This window comes from Pristis pectinata, chromosome 30, assembly GCF_009764475.1.
Source record: "Pristis pectinata isolate sPriPec2 chromosome 30, sPriPec2.1.pri, whole genome shotgun sequence".
Classification (NCBI taxonomy): Eukaryota; Metazoa; Chordata; class Chondrichthyes; order Rhinopristiformes; family Pristidae; genus Pristis; species Pristis pectinata.
In genome coordinates, this window is record NC_067434.1 from 8,627,294 (window position 1) to 8,645,800 (window position 18,507).

The 18,507-nt window shown below is 44.0% G+C and overlaps 1 protein-coding gene across 1 annotated transcript in view; it reads left to right on the forward strand.

Annotated features, from left to right (window-relative positions):
• Window positions 1–18,507, forward strand: part of LOC127584737 (paladin-like) — a 210,203-nt gene that overhangs the window by 166,531 nt on the left and 25,165 nt on the right. Inside the window, 1 exon segment of the mRNA XM_052041651.1 lies at window positions 1,614–1,769. Within this exon segment, the coding sequence (XP_051897611.1) occupies window positions 1,614–1,769 (156 nt within the window).

The window sequence follows — 18,507 nt, forward strand, 5'->3', positions numbered from 1 at the left end:
TATGTTTGTAGTAGTCTTATGTGGATTTTAGCGAGGGTATTGACAAGGCTGGTCAAAAAAATATGGGCCCATGGGGTCTAGTGCAGAGGGGCAAATTGGATTCAAAATTAGCTCAGTGGCAGGTAACGACAAAAAAACTGACATACTAGCAAAAATTGCAGAAATACTCAGCAGGCCAGGCAGCATCTGTGGAGAGAGAATCAGTTAATGTTTCAGGCAGATGACCTTTCACCAGACAGCTGGATAGTTGCTGAATAGTTCCAATCATTTTGTTTGTATTTCAGATTTGTTTTGCTTTTCAACTAATGATTGACATGTACTTTTACAACTGAAAAGCTCTCTCCATTGGGCTTCCATAGGGCTCAGTTCTCATTTCCTTATATGTGGTGTACATTGTAGACCATGTAGAGAAGACAATGTAGAGAAGTGTGGGATAATACATTTGGGGAGATGCAACAAAATAAGGAATACACAATAAATGGAAGCATACTGGGGTGTGAGGACCAGTGAGATCTTGGAGTGTTTGTCCATAGGACCTTAATGGTAGCAGGAAAATACAATAAAGTGGTTAAGAAGACAATGGGATGCTTTCTTCTTTTAGCATTGAATACAGGAGCCTTAAAGTGTGCTAGAAACGAATATGATACTAGTTAGGTTACAGATTGAGTCTGCATGCAGCACTGTTCACCACATTATAGGAAAAGTGTGATTCTACTGGTGAAAATGCAGAGGAGCTTTATGAGGATGTTTCCAGGATTGGAAACAATTAGCTACAAGGAGAGAGTGGATAAAAGAGGGTGAGGGAAGATTTAACTGAGGTGTATAAAAATTTAAAGGGGCCTGGCTCGAATTACAATGCAAGGACATTTTTGTCTTGAAAGAAGAAGGGAAATCAGGGGGCATAGATTTAAAGTAACTTGTAGGAGGATTAGAATGAATAGAAAATATATTTTCACTCAAAGGGTGACTTTCGGTGCGTAAAAACTATCGTTTTAATGTTTCAATTGTAAGAATTTTGCTGTGGCTCTTAAATACTGCCAGATTCTTCTAAAAGGAGCTTTCACCAGGAGTGCACAGAACAATTATTCCCATGTATTGACTGATAAAAGGGATATGGCAGCACTATGTCATACACATGCAGTCAAAAGACTGATATATTGAGAAAAGGAGCAGTGAAACTGCCAAAAAGACTAAATTCTGAGTTTTATTAATGTACATAAGCCATCAGTGAATACCTTAGCATGCCCAAACACTGTCTGTCTGCAGCTGTGGCCTGGCAATTCAAGAGATTTTTACTGTGAGAGGTGGTTGAGGCACAGAGTTCACTGTGTAATAATTTTTTTCCCATTTCAGTGAATCGAGTTTCCCAGGGTAAATGCTGGAATGCAAGACTTTGGAATATGACTTGAATGGAGGGTGGAATGGGGGATGGTGTAACCAAGAAAATGTTTTGTAGTATATTTGTTTGGTATATTTGAAATGATTCTTCAGCATTCTCCAGGGCAAGTTTGCAGTGTTACAAACTCAAATGGGGTGCTTAGTTTAATACTTAGTTTTGCTTTTTGCTCCACTGAATTATCATCCTGAATCTAGCAATATTTTGGCTGTTGCAGATAAAAACAGCAAAATCGGAAAAAGAAGTACAGTTGTTGCAACTACGAAGCCTGCAGTATCTTGAACGATATATTTACCTCATTCTCTTCAACACCTACTTGCATCTTGAAAAGAAAGATACCTGGCAAAGACCCTTCAGCATTTGGATGAATGAGGTACATTTATTATTGTGAAAATATAGTTTTAATCTATTCATTTTTTGAAAGAGGTAATCCAGAATTGCCAACAGCTGAGTGATGTATCCATTATGGTTGTCTGTTAAAACACACTGCAGGGGGTGTACTTTGGTGAAAGTATAAAAATAGGTTTTAAATTACTGCTGTGCTAATAAGTCATGTCTGTTTGAAAGTCTGGTTTTAACGTGCAATTTTGGTCCTAATGCTGACTATCATAATTAGAGCCTGTCTGGAGGTGGTAATATGGAAATACATGCAGGTTTAGTACTTAAACACATTAGATATAATTTTCTTGGAGTATTGTACGTGGATCCATTTATCCACTTCAACTGAAGGTGTATGATTTGCTAGACCAAGGAGGATCGCTAGCAAGATGTTAGTGAATAAGCACTATCCATCCTCTGATTAGTTTTGTTAGGAGTTCCAAAAAATACAGTATCAAAGCACCCAAAGCTTTCTGTAGAAATTCTCAGACACTTTCCAAAATAAATACCAATAGCCCCTTTGATATTGACCCAAAAATTCTCCTCAAACCTCTAGCAACAGGTAAAGGCTTTAAGTTGTGCTGATTTTTTTCCGTAAAGGCAAGTTTACTCTTAATCAGCTGGTTGCTGTTAGTAGAAGATATTAGGTCAAGCTTTAGCCACAAAAATGCTATGCCTCCTCCTCATTGATTACTAGTGTGCAGTTTCATTGTCAATCATGTGGTTGAAGTTCATCTGTTCTTCAATTCTTTATCAAGAAGGCAGGCTGGGTGGTTGTTTCAGCTGGAGGTATGATTTAGACCAATGTGGAGCTTTTTTTTTATTAATGGTTAAAGTTGTGGAGAAGATTTCCCCCTTCCTTGACTTCCACTATGATATTGTGGCAGCCCGCACACGCGGAACTCAAACTGCCATTGGGCGCCGCGGGCACATGCGTGGAAGTGCGTCTTGAACTATCTCCTGGGGGCGGACCTTCCGGGAACGTTCTGACGTGGTTGGGGCCCGCGTGGTGGCAGGGGCTTGTGGGTAGAGTGTTTTGGTGCGCTTTGGTGTGGTTGAAGTAAAGTTCCTGGAGATCAGCTCTCTCTGCCTCCGCATCGTTTCTTCCGTAGCGCGCCGCAATCGGCTACATATTGGTGATCCTGACATTCCAGACGGCATCTGGAACCGACGACTCAGCGCCCAGCCATGAGTTCGAGCAAGTCACACAGTGTGGTTGCTCTGAAGCTCACGACTTTCTGGGCCACTCAGCTCCACGTTTGGTTCAAGCAGGCTGAGGCCCAGTTCGCCATCAGAGACATTTCATCCGATGCCACGAGGTACTACTATGTGGTCAGCGTGCTCGACCAGGACACGGCAGGCCGGATCATCGGCTTCCTACGCCAGCCACCAACGGAGGACAGGTACCATAGGATTAAGGCGCTCCTGATCCATACTTTCGAACTCTCCTGCTGCGAGCGAGCCGCGCGGCTCCTACACAGGGACGGTCTGGGCGACTGCACGCCATCCAAGCTCATGAACGATATGCTGGTGCTCATGGATGGCCATAAACCATGCCTTTTGTTTGAGGAGTTGTTCCTCGAGCAACTGCCAGAGGACATTCGCCTCCTCCTCGCGAGTGAGGACTTCAGCGACCAAAGGGGGGGGTCGCGGCCAAAGCAGACATCCTTTGGCAGAGCAAGCAACGTGGAGCAGCCTCCATCGGCCTGGCCACGACCGCACGGCCCAAAGTCCAGGCCCCGCAATCGAAGCCGTCAAGACCCACGGGGGAGAAGGACGAAGTTTTGGAACAATAGTGTTTCTTTCACCGAAGATGGGGTTCAGGCGCGCGCCGCTGCTGTCCGCCATGTGCCTTCCCAGCAAACGCCATGGCCAGCTGTCGCTAATGGCTACGACGTCTAACCACCGAGACAGCCTCCTCTACCTCTGGGACCGACACTCTGGGTGGCACTTCCTGGTAGACACCGGGGCCGAAGTCAGCGTACTTCCCCCTTCGAACATGGGCACTCGTAATGCGGTCCCAGGCCCTGAGCTCACTGCTGCAAACTGCACCAGCGTTTGAACATACAGCTCGTGAACCATCCCACTGCGTTTCGGGTCCAGCCGTTTCATTTGGACTTTCACGTTGGCAGCGGTGCGGCAGCCATTACTAGGGGTAGATTTCCTACGGGCCAACTGCTTCCTGGTTGACCTGAAGGGCCAGCGTTTGGTCCACGCCGAGACATTCCAGACTTGCCAACTCGGAGAAGCCAAGCTACTGGCCCTCCACCTGGATTCTGTGACCCTCTCGGGTAACGAATTCGCCAGGGTGTTGGCGGAATTCCCCTCCATAGTCACACTGCAGTTCTCCACAGCCAACCCCAAGCACAGCGTGCAGCACCACATTCCCATGCAAGGACCGCCGCTGCACGCCCGAGCTCGCAGGCTCCCACCCGACAAGCTCCACCTTGCCAAGGAGGAGTTCCGTAAGATGGAAGAGAAGGGAATCGTCCGCTGCTCAGACTGGCCATGGACATCCCCACTGCACATGGTGCCCAAGTCCACAGGAGGGTGGAGGCCATGCGGAGACTACAGGAGGCTCAGCGACGCCACAACTGCCGACAGATAGCCAGTGCCCCACATCCAGGATTTCACGGCGAACCTGCACGAAGCGACCATCTTCTCGAAGGTTGACCTGGTCTGGGGATACCATCAGATCCCAGTGCACCCCGACAATGTACCCAATACAGCCCTCATCACCCTGTTCGGTTTGTTCGAATTCCTGAGGATGCCTTTCGGTCTCAAGAATGCAGCCCAAACTTTCCAAAGGCTCATGGACTCGGTGGGACGCAGCCTGGATTTCATTTTCATTTACTTGGACGATATCCTGGTGGCCAGCAGTTCATGCCAAGAACACGTGGCATATTTGCGCCAGCTCTGCCAACGCCTAAGCGACTATGGACTGGCAATCAACCCGGCGAAGTGCCAGTTCGGGCTGACGGAGATCGACTTCTTGGGCCACAGGGTTAACCAACATGGTGCAGTCCCCCTACCAGATAAGGTCCAGGCCATCCGCCAGTTCCCCAAGCCCCGCACAGTCAAGGGCCTGCAGGAGTTCGTAGGGATGGTCAACTTTTATCATCGGTTCGTGCTGGCGGCGGAACACATCATGAGACCCTTGTTCAGTCTGATGGCCGGCAAGGCCAAAGAGGTGGCATGGGACGCTAAGTCCACGGAGGCATTCGAGCAAGCCAAGGAGGCGCTGGCAAAGGCAACCCTCCTAGTACACCCAAGAGTCGATGTATCCACGGCACTCACCGTTGACGTTTCTGACACGGCTGTCGGCGGAGTCCTGGAGGAGCTCGTCGAGGGCCAGTGGCGACCACTCGCTTTCTTCAGCTGGCACCTACAGCCACCAGAGGTGAAGTACAGTGCTTTTGACAGAGAGTTGCTAGCGCTCTACCTGGCTGTCCAGCATTTCCGGTATTTCCTTGAGGGAAGGGAGTTCTCCGTCTATATGGACCACAAACCCCTCACCTTTGCACTGGCCAAGATATCGGATTCATGGTCAACCCGGCAGCAGAGGCACCTGTCCTTTATTTCAGAGTTCACCACGGACGTCTGCCACATCGCGGGGAAGAACAACGTTGTCGCCGACACACTGACTTGCCCCTGCCTCCACTCAGCGGGCATATCGTCCTCAGGCATCGACTACACAACACTGGCGGAAGCACAACAGTCGGACACCAAGATCCTGGCTTACTGCACCACCGTTTCGGGAGTCCAGTTGGAGGATGTCCCCATCAGCCCAGCAGCGATTCGACTCCTGTGCGATGTGTCTACTGGCAGACCCCCGCCTGTGGTACCAGCAGCATGGAGGCGCCGGGTGTTCGACACACTGCACGACCTGGCCCATTCGTCCATCTGGGCATCCATCAAGCTCGTAGCGGACAGATTTGTCTGGCACGGTTTGCGCAAGCAGGTCGGACACGGGGCCAGGACCTGTGTACGCTGCCAGACCACCAAAGTCCAGTGGCACATGAAGGCCCCCCTCCAGCAGTTCCAGCCTATGCACAGGAGGTTCCAACACATCCATGTGGACATCGTTGGCCCCCTGCCAGTATCCTGGGGCGCCAGGTATATTTTTACCATGGTGGACAGGTCCACCAGATGGCCGGAAGCCATACCACTGGCAGACACGTCCACTGAGTCATGCGCCAGGACGCTCATTGCGAACTGGGTCGCCAGATTCGGCATCCCTACGGACATCACCTCCGACAGGGGAGCGCAATTCACATCTGGTTTGTGGACAGCACTGGCGCAGCTCCTGGGCACCCAGCTGCATCACACCACAGCGCACCATCCCCAGTCCAACGGTTTGGTTGAGTGGTTCCACCGGCATCTCAAGTCGGCCTTGATGGCATGCCTCAAGGGCCCCAACTGGACAGATGAGCTTCCCTGGGTTTTACTGGGCATCCACACAGCCCCCAAGGAAGACCTGGGCACCTCCTTGGCGGAGTTGGTCTATGGCGCTCCCCTTACGGTCCCGGGCGAGTTCGTACCAGGGTCCCGCGGTCCGGAAGAAACTCTGGCAGAAGTGCTGACGAGGCTGCGGGACAAGGTAGGGACCCCGGCACTGGTCCCGACCTCCAGGAATGGTCCCACGCCGGCCTTCACCCCTAAAGGCCTCTGGGACTGTGAGTATGTTTTTATTCGCAGGGGCTTACACAAGTCACCTCCAGGGACCATACGAAGGACCCTTCAAAGTGATCCGGCACAACAGATCTACGTGTGTCGTGGAGGTGGGTGGCCGGGAAGAGACTTTTACAGTGGATCACTTCAAACCGGCGCACCTGGACATTGAGCAGCCAGTGAGGGTACCCACACCCTGCCGGCGTGGCCGGCCACCTCAGCAAGCCACATGGATCGGGAGCTCCACTTCCCCGATGGACGTTTCTGGGGGGGGGGGGTGGTGTGACGGCCTGCAGACGCGGAACTCGAACTGGCACCACGGGCACATGCGCAGAAGTGCATCTTGAACTATCTCCTGGGGGCGGACCTTCCGGGAACGTTCAATATACAAATTAGAAGCAGGAGTAGGTCACTTGGCCCTCACTGTGAAGTAAGAATGTGGCTGAGCTGATAGTAACCTTCTCCACATTCCCATCCATTCTCAAGTAATATTTCAACCTCTTACTTATCAGGAATCTGTTTACCTTGGCTTTAAAAATATCAAAGATTCTGCTTCTATCACTCTTTGAGGAAGACAGTTCCAAACACTCACAACCCCGAGAGAGAGAGAGAGAGAGAGGGAGAGAGAGAGCGAGCAACCCTTTGTTTTTAAATGGTAACCCCCTAGCTCTAGATTCTCCCACAACAGGAAACATCCTCTCCATACTCCAAACTATCAAGACGCCCTCAGGATGACTTGAGATCAAAACATGATTAGAAACCAAGAGTTAAAGCTTTCTCACTTGAACATGAAGTTCAGGCATATAAATCAGTGTTGAATTGTGATTCTTTCTAGGGTCAGATAGATGTTACATAGATCACCACTTAGTTCCCGGAACCCAATACTTTGAAGATAAATGAAAAGAACAAATTACCTATTTTTCTGTCATTCAAAAAAATGTTTGGAAGTAAAGTAATTGTTTTTAAGAATTATCATTGTGTTCCTATTGTGAAGTATTGTCTGCAGACTGCATATCATCTTTTTTTTTGGCATTCCAACTCACCATCGTTTTGTTGGCATGGTCCATTTAGACTATTTGCTCTTGGGCTTCTGAAAGTACACCTTCAATAAATCATTGTTGCAACTGTTATTAACAGGTTACTACTATTTGCCTCAGTGCTAAATATCAAAACAGTAGCAGAAGCATTGCGATTCATATTTGTAAATGTGAGGAAGCACATGGAATGCAAGGCCTTTACTATTTGCTATTAGATTGGTCATCTTTGAGTTACACTGAACAGAGATCTTTAAAAAAAAAATTACACAACCATACAATTTTACTTTACAAATGACAACCAAGCAGTAATAAGGGTCCAAAATCTAAAGTAAAGGAATATAATTTGTCAAATTCAACAAGTATGTGACTTGATAACAGCCATACTCAAGGCATTTACATTTATATACTACCTTTTGCAACTTCAGGATATTACATCACTTTGCACTGTGGCACAGATGGTAGAGTTGCTGTCTTGCAGCTCCAGCACCCTAGGTTCAATCCTGAGCTCTGTGCAAACTTCACACAAAGAGCACCATTCTTCCTGTGACCAAGAGAATTTCCCATGGGTGCTCTGTTTCTTCCCACAAGCCAAAAACAGGTTACTTGGTTATACTTGGCCAACTCTCAAGTACCCATATGTATTAATCCTACACTCATTTTTATTCTCCCCACATTCCCATCAACTCCACCCCGGATTCTATCTATATACTAAGGCCAATTTACAGTGGCCATATAACCTACCTTCCTGCACCTTTCCATGCCATATGATTCCATCTTATCCCTTGAAATGCTTTTGAAGCATAGGCTCCATTGCTCTGTAAATGTGGCTGTGAATTCAACCACATTGAAGTCCTGCAATAACAATGAAATGAATGACCAGTGGGATTATATTTGTGTGTTTTGTTTTTAAGAAATAAATATTAACTAGAATATAGGGATATTTTCCATACATTATTTTGAATTGTGCAAAAGACTTTATAATACTTACTTGAGTAAGCAGATGGGTATGTTAATTAATTTAGCACATTAAAAAAAACAGAACCAAGAATAAAGAATACTGAGCCTCTAATCCATTAATCATAAATATTAATGCCCCTTTTCTGTAAGGAATATTTAAAAAAAAACAATACCTGTACTTACTGTATACAAATGCAAACTCTTGAAAATACAACAATAAATTTTATACATTTAGTCCCACTAGTCCATAGATCCTAAACTGCTATGGACAACATGTTTTAAGCGAAACACTATTTAATTCTGAGTCCCAAAATATTCTCTGTGACTTGGTCCCAACTTCTTTTCCTCTGTTCCTGATGAGATGCAGTTCTACTGGTACTAACGTCACAGTTCAGAAAATCTTACTTTCATAGATGAACTTTTTCTGGCAGAGATCCCTGAATCCTTGTTAATTTCTTTTAATATTCCCACAGTGATGAAAGCTAAGGCACTTTTAACAACTCTGATATATTTAGCCAATTCAGCACTTATGCCTCCTATGTAATTAAACAAAATGAGAACCAACTAACCTGACCCCAAAAGCCACCAAAGTCTGCTCTTCCAGCCATTTCCCAGGTTATTCTATTATTTATGAATATATTTGTTGTTTGAACGTTATAGATAAGGTTTGCAAAGAGCATCAGTAACTTATTGGTTGATAAATCTTAAAATACAACATCAAGATCAGTCAGTGTTAGTAAATTGAGACAGCTGCATTTAATGGAAATCTGGATTTAATCTGTATATGTATTTTAGTGGTACACACAAATGTACTCTAGGTTAAAAAAAAATCTCTCAACACTCTGCCATCAAGATGTGCTGAATTTTTTCCACAGGTCAGAAAGATCTTGTATTTTAGAGTACCTTTCATGTTCTTAGAGTGACGTGATGTTTTGGAACCAGTGCATTATTTTCATAATTCAGGCACTATTTATTCATAGGCAAACAAAAATGGTAGATCCCAGAAATGGCAATGAGAAGAATTACTTTTTAGTAGCTTTAGTTGAGGGATAAATATTGCTTACAAAATTGTGTGAATTTGCTTGAAAAAGCACACAGGATTATTTTATGTTCATTCAGACAGGCAAGCGGACCTCAATTCACAAATTCAGTTTGTAAAAAGATGGAACCTTTAGGAATGTTATGCTGTTTCACAGTACTGAAATTATGTGGTGTGGAATTTAAAACCATGACCTTTACAGAGTTATACCACAGAGCCTAAATGATATATACAGAGAGAAAAGAAAGTTTCCATGGAGCCACTGCAACTTCCCTGGGGCAGTACCCCAACAATGAGAAGATTTGGAAAATAAATCTGTAATTTCAAGCTGACACACACAAAGGCCATCTGTTCTTTTGAAGCCGACTATGGTTTATTGTAGAATTATGAAAGTGCACAGCTCAGAAGAAAATAACTCAGCTCATTGTGTTTGGGTGATTTTACTTAATGAATCCAGCATTAATCCCAATACCTTGTTGTTTATGCATCAATACAACCATACAGGTGTATATTACAGAAGGAGGCCATTCAGTCCATCATATCATCAAAACCTTAACAATATAATGGCTACAGCAGACTACTTTATAAACATAGAAACTACGAGCAGAAATTAGCCTTTCGTGTCTGATAGACCATTCAACATAATCATCCAAATTCAGTACCCTGTTCCTGCTTTCTTTCCAGATATCTTGGTCCCTTTAGCCCTAAGAACTATATCTAACTCCGTCTTGAATATATTTAATGATTTGGCCTCAATTACCTTCTGTGATAGAGAATTCCACAGGTTCCCCACTCTCTGGGTAAAGAAGTCCTCACCTTAGTCCCAAATGGCTTAGTTATATCCATAAGCAGTGACCCCTGGTTCTGGAGTTCCTCAAAGCTAGGATCATGCTACCTGCATCTAACCTGCCCTGTTCTCAGGATTTAATGTTTCAATAGTGTCCGCTCTCTCTCCTCTAAACTCTCTCCTAACTGATACATCTCTGTGAGGATTGAAGCAGAACTAAGTTGTTGTTCGACAAGTAATTGGATATTGTGAAAAATACTAGTGAATTGTTTGAGGCTAGTACAGTAATTGGGAGGATATAACACTGGAAAATGGTTTCACTGACTGATTGCTCGTGAGATTGCTGAAATTCTTATGCCACCCCATCCAGTTCTTCCAGGTTTGACTCCTGGCACAGACCCCAACAGCTGACTGCCTGCTGACACAAAATTGTTGTGCTGTTTGTATTACATTGATGGTTGCAGGTTAATTACACTTTTCAGGTGTTATTGAATAAATACATAAAACATTCAAAACTAAAATAACTACATTCTCATTATGTATTTCATTGAAGTAGGTAATTATAAATTTAATTTAAATAGGATCAAGAAAACTGTATTCTCAATTGCATAAAGCTGAAATCAGTTCATAAATGAGAGATATTTTAGCTACATTTTAATGCTCTGCTATATAGTTGCAGTTTTGGAAAGTGTTCAATTGACATTTACGAGTGAATTGTTGTTGCATTAAGCAGTAAGGTTTGGTCAGCTGTAAGACTGGAACAATATGCATTCTTTTTAAATTACTGCTCAGCTGTTATCCCTCACCAGATGCTCTAACTAGACACTAACAGTTTTCAAGTGAACATATTTATTATGTAAGAAACTTAATTCCCCATTTTTAAAGCAACACACAAAATGCTGGAGGAACTCAGTGGATCAGGCAGCATCTATGGAGGGAAATGGACAGTCGATATTTTGGGTTGAAACCCTTCATCAGGACTGGAAAGAAAGAAGGAGACAGCCTGTATAAAAAGGTGGTGGGAGGGGGTAGAGCAAGAGCTAGCGGGTGATAGGCAAGCCCAGGTGAGAGGGTGATGATAGGCAAGTGAGGGAAGTGGAGAGTGGGAATATGTAAGAAGCTGTGAGGTGATAGGTGGAAGTGACAAAGGGCTGAAGAAGGTGGAATTTGACAGGAGATGACAGTGGACCATGGAATAAAGAGAAGGAAGTGGGGAAGGGAACCTGAAGGAGGAAGGTGTTGGTGATGGGACGATCGAGGGGGCGGGGAGGGGAAAGAGAAGGGGTTATGGGGCCAGTGGGATAAGGGAAAACAAAGGTGGGGGACAGAGGGGCGTGGTTACCGGAAGTTGGAGAAATCAATGTTGATACTGTCAGGTTGGAGACTACCAAGGTGGAATAAGAGATGCTGTTCGTCTAATCTGTGCCTAACCTCAACCTGGCAGTAGAGGAGGCCGTGGACAGCCATGTCAGAGTGGGGATGGGAAGTGGAATTATAATGGTTGGCCACCGGAAGATTCTGGCTGTTCCAGCAGATGGAGTGAAGGCGCTTGATGAAGCTATCCCCCAGTCTGCGTCGGGTTTTACCAATGTAGAGGCCACACTGGGAGCACCGATGTAATAAATGACGCTGATGGATTCACATAGAACCATAGAACAATACAGGCCCTTCGGCCCACCAAGTTGTGCTGACCTTCAAACCACACCTAAGACTATCTAACTCCTTCCTCCCACATATCCCTCTATTTTAAATTCCTTCATATGCTTATCTAACAATCTCTTGAACTTGACCAATGTATCAGCCTCCACCACCACCCCAGGCAGCGCATTCCATGCACCAACCACTCTCTGGGTGAAAAACCTCCCTCTGATGTCTCCCTTGAACTTCCCACCTATTACCTTAAAGCCATGCCCTCTTGTATTGAGCATTGGTGCCCTGGGGAAGAGGCGCTGGCTGTCCACTCCATCTATTCCTCTTAATATTTTGTATACCTCTATCATGTCTCCCCTCAGCCTCCTCCTTTCCAGTGAATAAAGCCCTAGCTCCTTTAGTCTCTCCTCATAATCCATACTCTCTAATCCAGGTAGGTTCCTGGTAAATCTCCTCTGCACCCCCTCCAACACCTCCACATCCCTCCTATAATGAGGTGACCAGAACTGGACACAGTACACTAAGTATGGTCTAACCAAAGTTTTGTAAAGCTGCAACATTACTTTGCGGCTCTTAAACTCGATCCCACGACTTATGAAAACTAACATCCCATAAGCTTTCTTAACTACCCTATCCACCTGTGAGGTAACTTTCAGTGATCTGTGGATATGAACCCCCAGATCCCTCTGCTCCTCCACACTGCCCAGAATCCTGCCATTAACCTTGTACTCCGCCTTGGAGTTTGTCCTTCCAAAGTGTACCACCTCACACTTCTCCGGATTGAACTCCATCTGCCACTTCTCAGCCCAGCTCTGCATCCAATCAATATCCCTCTGTAAGCTTCGACAGCTCTCCACACTATCCACAACACTACCGATCTTTGTGTCATCTGCAAACTTGCTAACCCACCCTTCCACTCCCTCATCTAAGTCATTAATAAATATCACAAGAAGTAGAGGTCCCAGAACCGATCCCTGTGGGACACCACTAGTCACAGCCCTCCAATCTGAATGCACTCCGTCCACCACAACCCTCTGCTTTCTACAGGCAAGCCAATTCTGAATCCACATGGCCAAGCCTCCCTGGATCCCTTGGCCTCTGACCTTCTGAAGAAGCCTACCATGTGGAACCTTGTCAAACGCCTTACTAAAATCCATGTAGACCACATCTACTGCACTACCCTCAACAATCTTCCTGGTCACCTCCTCAAAGAACCCTATCAGGCTTGTGAGGCAAGATCTTCCCTTCACAAATCCATGCTGGCTGTCCCTAATCAGTCCATGATTCTCTAAATGCTCATAAATCCTATCTCTTAGAATCCTTTCTAACAGCTTACCCACCACAGACCAAGGCTCACTGGTCTGTAATTCCCTGGACTATCCCTACTACCTTTTTTGAATAAGGGGACAACATTCGCCACCCTCCAATCCTCCGGTACCTTTACTGTGGCCAACGAGGACTCAAAAATCCTAGCCAATGGTTCAGCAATCTCCTCCCTCGCCTCCCGAAGCAGCCTGGGGAATATTCCATCAGGCCCCGGGGACTGATCTGTTCTAATATTTTCTAACAGTTCCAACACATCCTCTCTCTACATACTCTAGAACGTTACCCCTTACCAACACTGTCCTCAGTGTCATCAAGACCCTCTCCTTGGTGAATACTGAAGTATTCATTGAGAACCTCACCCACTTCCACGGCTTCCAGGCACATCTTCCCACCTTTGTCTTTAATTGGACCTACCTTTACTCTAGCCATCCTTCTGCTCTTCACGTACGAGAAAATAGCCTTGGGATTCTCCTTAACCCTACTTGCTAAAGCCTTTTCATGTCCCCTTCTTGCTCTCCTCAGCCCCTTCTTAAGTTCCTTCCTTGCTACTCTATATTCCTCAAGCCCTATTTGATCCTTGCTGCTTACACCTTATATATGCTGCCGCCTGCTTCCTAACTAGTTGTTCCACCTCCCTTGTCAGCCATGGTTCTTTCACCCTTCCATTCCTTCTCTGCCTCACCCGGACAAATTTATCCCTAACATCCTGCAAGAGATCCCTGAACATCAACCACATCTCCATAGTACATTTCCTTTCAAAAATGTCATCCCAATTTACACTCTCAAGTTCTTGCCTTATAGCCTCATAATTTGCCTTTCCCCAATTAAATATCTTACCGTCCTCTTTGCTCCTATCCCTGTCCATGACAATGTCAAAGGTTATGGAGTAGTGGTCACTGTCCCCCAAATGCTCACCCACCGAGAGATCTGTCACCTGACCTGGTTCATTACCTAAAACTAGATCTAATATGGTATCCCCTCTAGTCAGCCTGAAAGACACATGTGAAAGACTGCCTCACCTGGGAGGGTCCTGAGTGGTGGTGAGGGACGAGGTGTAGGGCAGGTGTAACACTTAGCGAGGTTGCATGGATAAGTGCCTGGAGGGGTACTGGGGGGAGGGATGAATGGACAAGGGAGTCGCAGAGAGAGCGATGCCTGTAGAAAGTGGGGAGGGGAGGGGATAATGTGCCTGGTGGTGGGATCCCGTTGGAGATGGTAGAAGTTGCAGATAATGATATGTTGAATGGAGGGATCGGTCTCTCCATTTTAAAAAAATTATTTGCTAGTGATTTCATGCAAATATCTGACGACATGCTAGATTTTGATTTGCTGCTTAGCAAAATGTTCAAGAGGGTTCAAGTGTTAGGAGGATGAAAACTGGTTATTTGTTTATTCATGGGATGTGCATGTTGCTGGAAATTCCAGTAACTTCCATCTCTAATTTCCCCTGTACAGAAGAGGAAATCAAGAGTCAACTATGTTGATGAGTCTGGAGTCATACGTAGACCTGACTCATAAGTATGGAAGACTTTCTTCCCAGAATGTCATTAGTAAGCCTGACAGGTTTTTACAACAATCCAATTACCATGGTTACTATTTCTAGTTTTAATAGCTAGTAATTAAATTACCCATATTCTATGATGGGGTTCAAACACATGTCCCTGGACCAACGTTCTAGAACTCTGACTACTATTATACCTCTTAGCAAGGCATTGTAAATATATAGTAATCATATTTTATATTTTAATTGTGCAATTATGTTTCTTTCACTGTTAATTCTCTTTAGTCTTGAAATTAATTCTTTTGGAGCAGTATTGCATAGGCACTGGATTAAGTCTGGATAACTGCTTAGAATAATACTGAGCATGCAGAGCTAAGATTAAGATTTCTTTATTAGTCACATTTACATTAAAACAGTGAAATGGATCTTTTGCGTAGAGTGTTCTCGGGGAAAAGGGAGTTTTAAATTATATTGTAGAACTGATTAGACATTTGGCTGTTTAATGGTACAAACAAAGTCACATTCCAACTGATCTAAAGATAATGAAAGTAAAAGAATAAGATGTACATATTTTTTTAAAAGAACCTAGGGGAATGTAAAAGAATCACTGAGCTACCAAGAATGAGAATCTACGGCTTTGATTAGACTTTTTTGACTGAAGGTGAGGAGCAAGAGAAGCAAATCTCTGAAAGAGGATTTCAATAATATGAAACAATAGGGTGAAACTGAATATTGAAATTAATGAAGTTATTGCAGAAAATAAAAGCCCATGGTGGAGTTTTCATATTAGTGAGATACAAGATTGACTAGCTAACGGAACAAAGGGTAGGTATCAATGGGTCTTTTTTTGGTTAGCAAGATGTAACAAGTGGTGTGCCATAAGGGTCATTGTTGGGGCCTCAACTTCTACAATTTATATAAATGATTTGGATGAAGATAGCAAAGGTACAGTTACTAAATTTGTTGATGATACAAAGATTGTAGGAAGGTAAGTTGTGAGGAGGATATAAGGAAGCTACAAAGGTTTAATGATAGGTTTAAGTGAGAGGGCAAAGATCTAACAAAAAATTGGACTATAATGTGGGAAGATGCAAAATTGACCATGCTAGCTGGAAAAATAGCAAATCATCTAAATGGTAAGAGATTGCTGAGTTATGAGATTCAGCGGGATCGGGGTGCGGTAGTGCCTGGTTTGTAGAAGGCTTTAACACAGCTAGAGCAAGTATTTAGGAAAGCAAACTGAATGTTATCTTTTATTTTCAGAACTGAATACAAAAGTAGGGTGTTTATACTTCAGTTAAGTAGGCCAGTATTGGTGTCCTCATTTAAGGAAGGATGCAAGTGCATAGGAAGCAGAAAGTTTACTAGACTAACATCTGGAAAGGGAGAGTTGTCTTATATGGAAAGGATAGGCTTGGTGCTTAGAAGAGTGAAAGGAATAATTGAAACATATAAGATCCTGAGAAGTTTTGATAGAGTGGATGTGGAGTGGATGTTCCTGTTATGGATGAATCTAGAATTAGGGGTCATTATTTAAAAATATCATTTTACCCATTTAAGATTGAGAGCAAACAAATTCTTTTTTTCTCACAGGAAGTCATAATTCTATGTAACTCCCTTATAGGTCATTGGAAGCAGACTCTAAATATTTTGAAGGGAGAGGTAGATAGTTCTTAGGGGGTGAAAGTAGCAGTAGGATAGACAGTGGCATACGTAAGGGCATGCACAAGGATTCTAAATTGGTTTGATTTTTCTTTGATTGGACGCATAAATATGATTTGGAATGTTGATTTGGCTTGGTCTTTATTACATGAATTATAGTTGCGCAGATACTGAGATGATCAGCAACAGATGAAAACCAATGTGGAAAACTGTGGTGATATCTTTATTTTCATTACTTCTATTCACTCTTGGAATGAAGGTGTTGCTGGTGGTTCAGCATTTAATGGTCATTCTTAAATATCCTTTAAGGTGGGGAGCTGCTGCTTTCTTGATTCATTGCAATGTTTGAGGCTAATGTATTTCCGATAATGCTGGATTTTGACCCAATAACAAAGGAGATGCATATATACATTACCAAGGCAGGATTATGTATGTTTTGGAGTAGGAGGTAGAAGTCATTGATCTTCCATGTACTCTCAAAGAAGCCCTGGTGGGTCACTGCAATGCATGGATGTTAGTGTAGCCAGGGTGCATTATTGTTAGATGGAGTTATTATTCAGGTTGGTGGATAGGGTTGTCAAACATGTGGCTGCTTCCATCTGTGATGTTGTTGGAATTGAAGTTATCCAGAGAAATGGAGAGTATGAAAACATAAAAATTAGGAGCAGAAGTAGGTAATTTGGCCCTTCAAGACTGCTTTGCTGTTCAATATGATCATGGCTGATCATCCAAATTGAGTACTGTTTTCCTGCTTTCTCCCCATATCCTTTTATGTCTTTAGCCATTGGTATTGTACCTAATTCCTTCTTGAATATATTTAATACTTGGCTCCAACTGCCTTCTGTGGTAGTGAGTGCTACAGGTTCACCACCTTTTGGGTGAAGTTGATTCCATCACACTCTTGATGGTGGAAATGCTTTGGGGATTCAAAAGGCGAGTCCAAAGCTACAGAATACCCCAGGTCTGATGTCCTCTTGCAACCGTAGTAAGTATGTAGATAATTTTCTGGTCAGTAGTTACCTGACCCCCACCCCTCCAGGATATTGAAGATTCAATCATGATGATGACAGTGCCAATAAGCATCACAGGGAAGTGGCCAGACTTCCATTTAGCCATTTTCAGGTACTTATCTGGTGCAAATGTTGCTTGCCATCATTAGTCCAAGGCTGAAGGTTATCCAAGTATGCTGCATATGGGCATGCACTTCTTCATTCTCTGAATAATTGTAATGGTACTCAGATGCCAAATGGGTGAAGTGCACCATGTACTGAAGAGGAGAAGCGATATACTATATTCATATCTATCCAACACCACAAGCAACAGTTCGTATTAAATGTCTGTAATTCTGGCATAGCCAAGTCAAGCTGATGATTGTCAATTAAACAATTAATGGGAGGAGGAGGTCCCAAGAACATCCCAATCCTCAGTAATATTTGCAACCATCTCCACCCAGAATTTTCTAAGGCATTGGATACAGCAAAGGCTTAGCACCCCCCAAGAACATTGTCAACAAAACTTGCTGCAGTACAGCTGCAACACCAGGAATTGCCTGACCCAGGTAGGTCCTATTCACAAAAGAGGATAAATACATGGCCAAATACTACCCATCAGGCTGGTCTCAATCATTAGCAAAGAAATGAAAAGTGCTGTTTGACAGTGCTATCAAGTGGCACTCAAAGTAATCAATTGCTCATTTTGGGTTTTATTAGGGCCACTAAATTCCAGCTGCCATTACATTCTTGGTTCCAACATGGTCTAAAAACCTAAATTCAAAGATATGGTGAGAGTCACCAACTGGACAGCAGTGGAACATGTAACTAAGTGTGGCCGGTCATCTCAGTCCTTATAACGTCAGAACTGTAGAATTACTTCAAATTAATTGAATTTGCCTGGTTCCTTATGAGCATGAAGGTACAGATGCAAACCTAAAATAAATGATCAGAAAATACTCAGGTTGAAGTGGGAAATTAAAAACACAATTGTGCAGTGGAGGATTAAGAAGCATTGATAAGGTAGCTTGGAGAAAGTTTCACTTATGTCATAGACAACATCAGGAAGAAATGTAAGACTGCAGATTATTTTTAAATATTTTGTCAAGTTAAT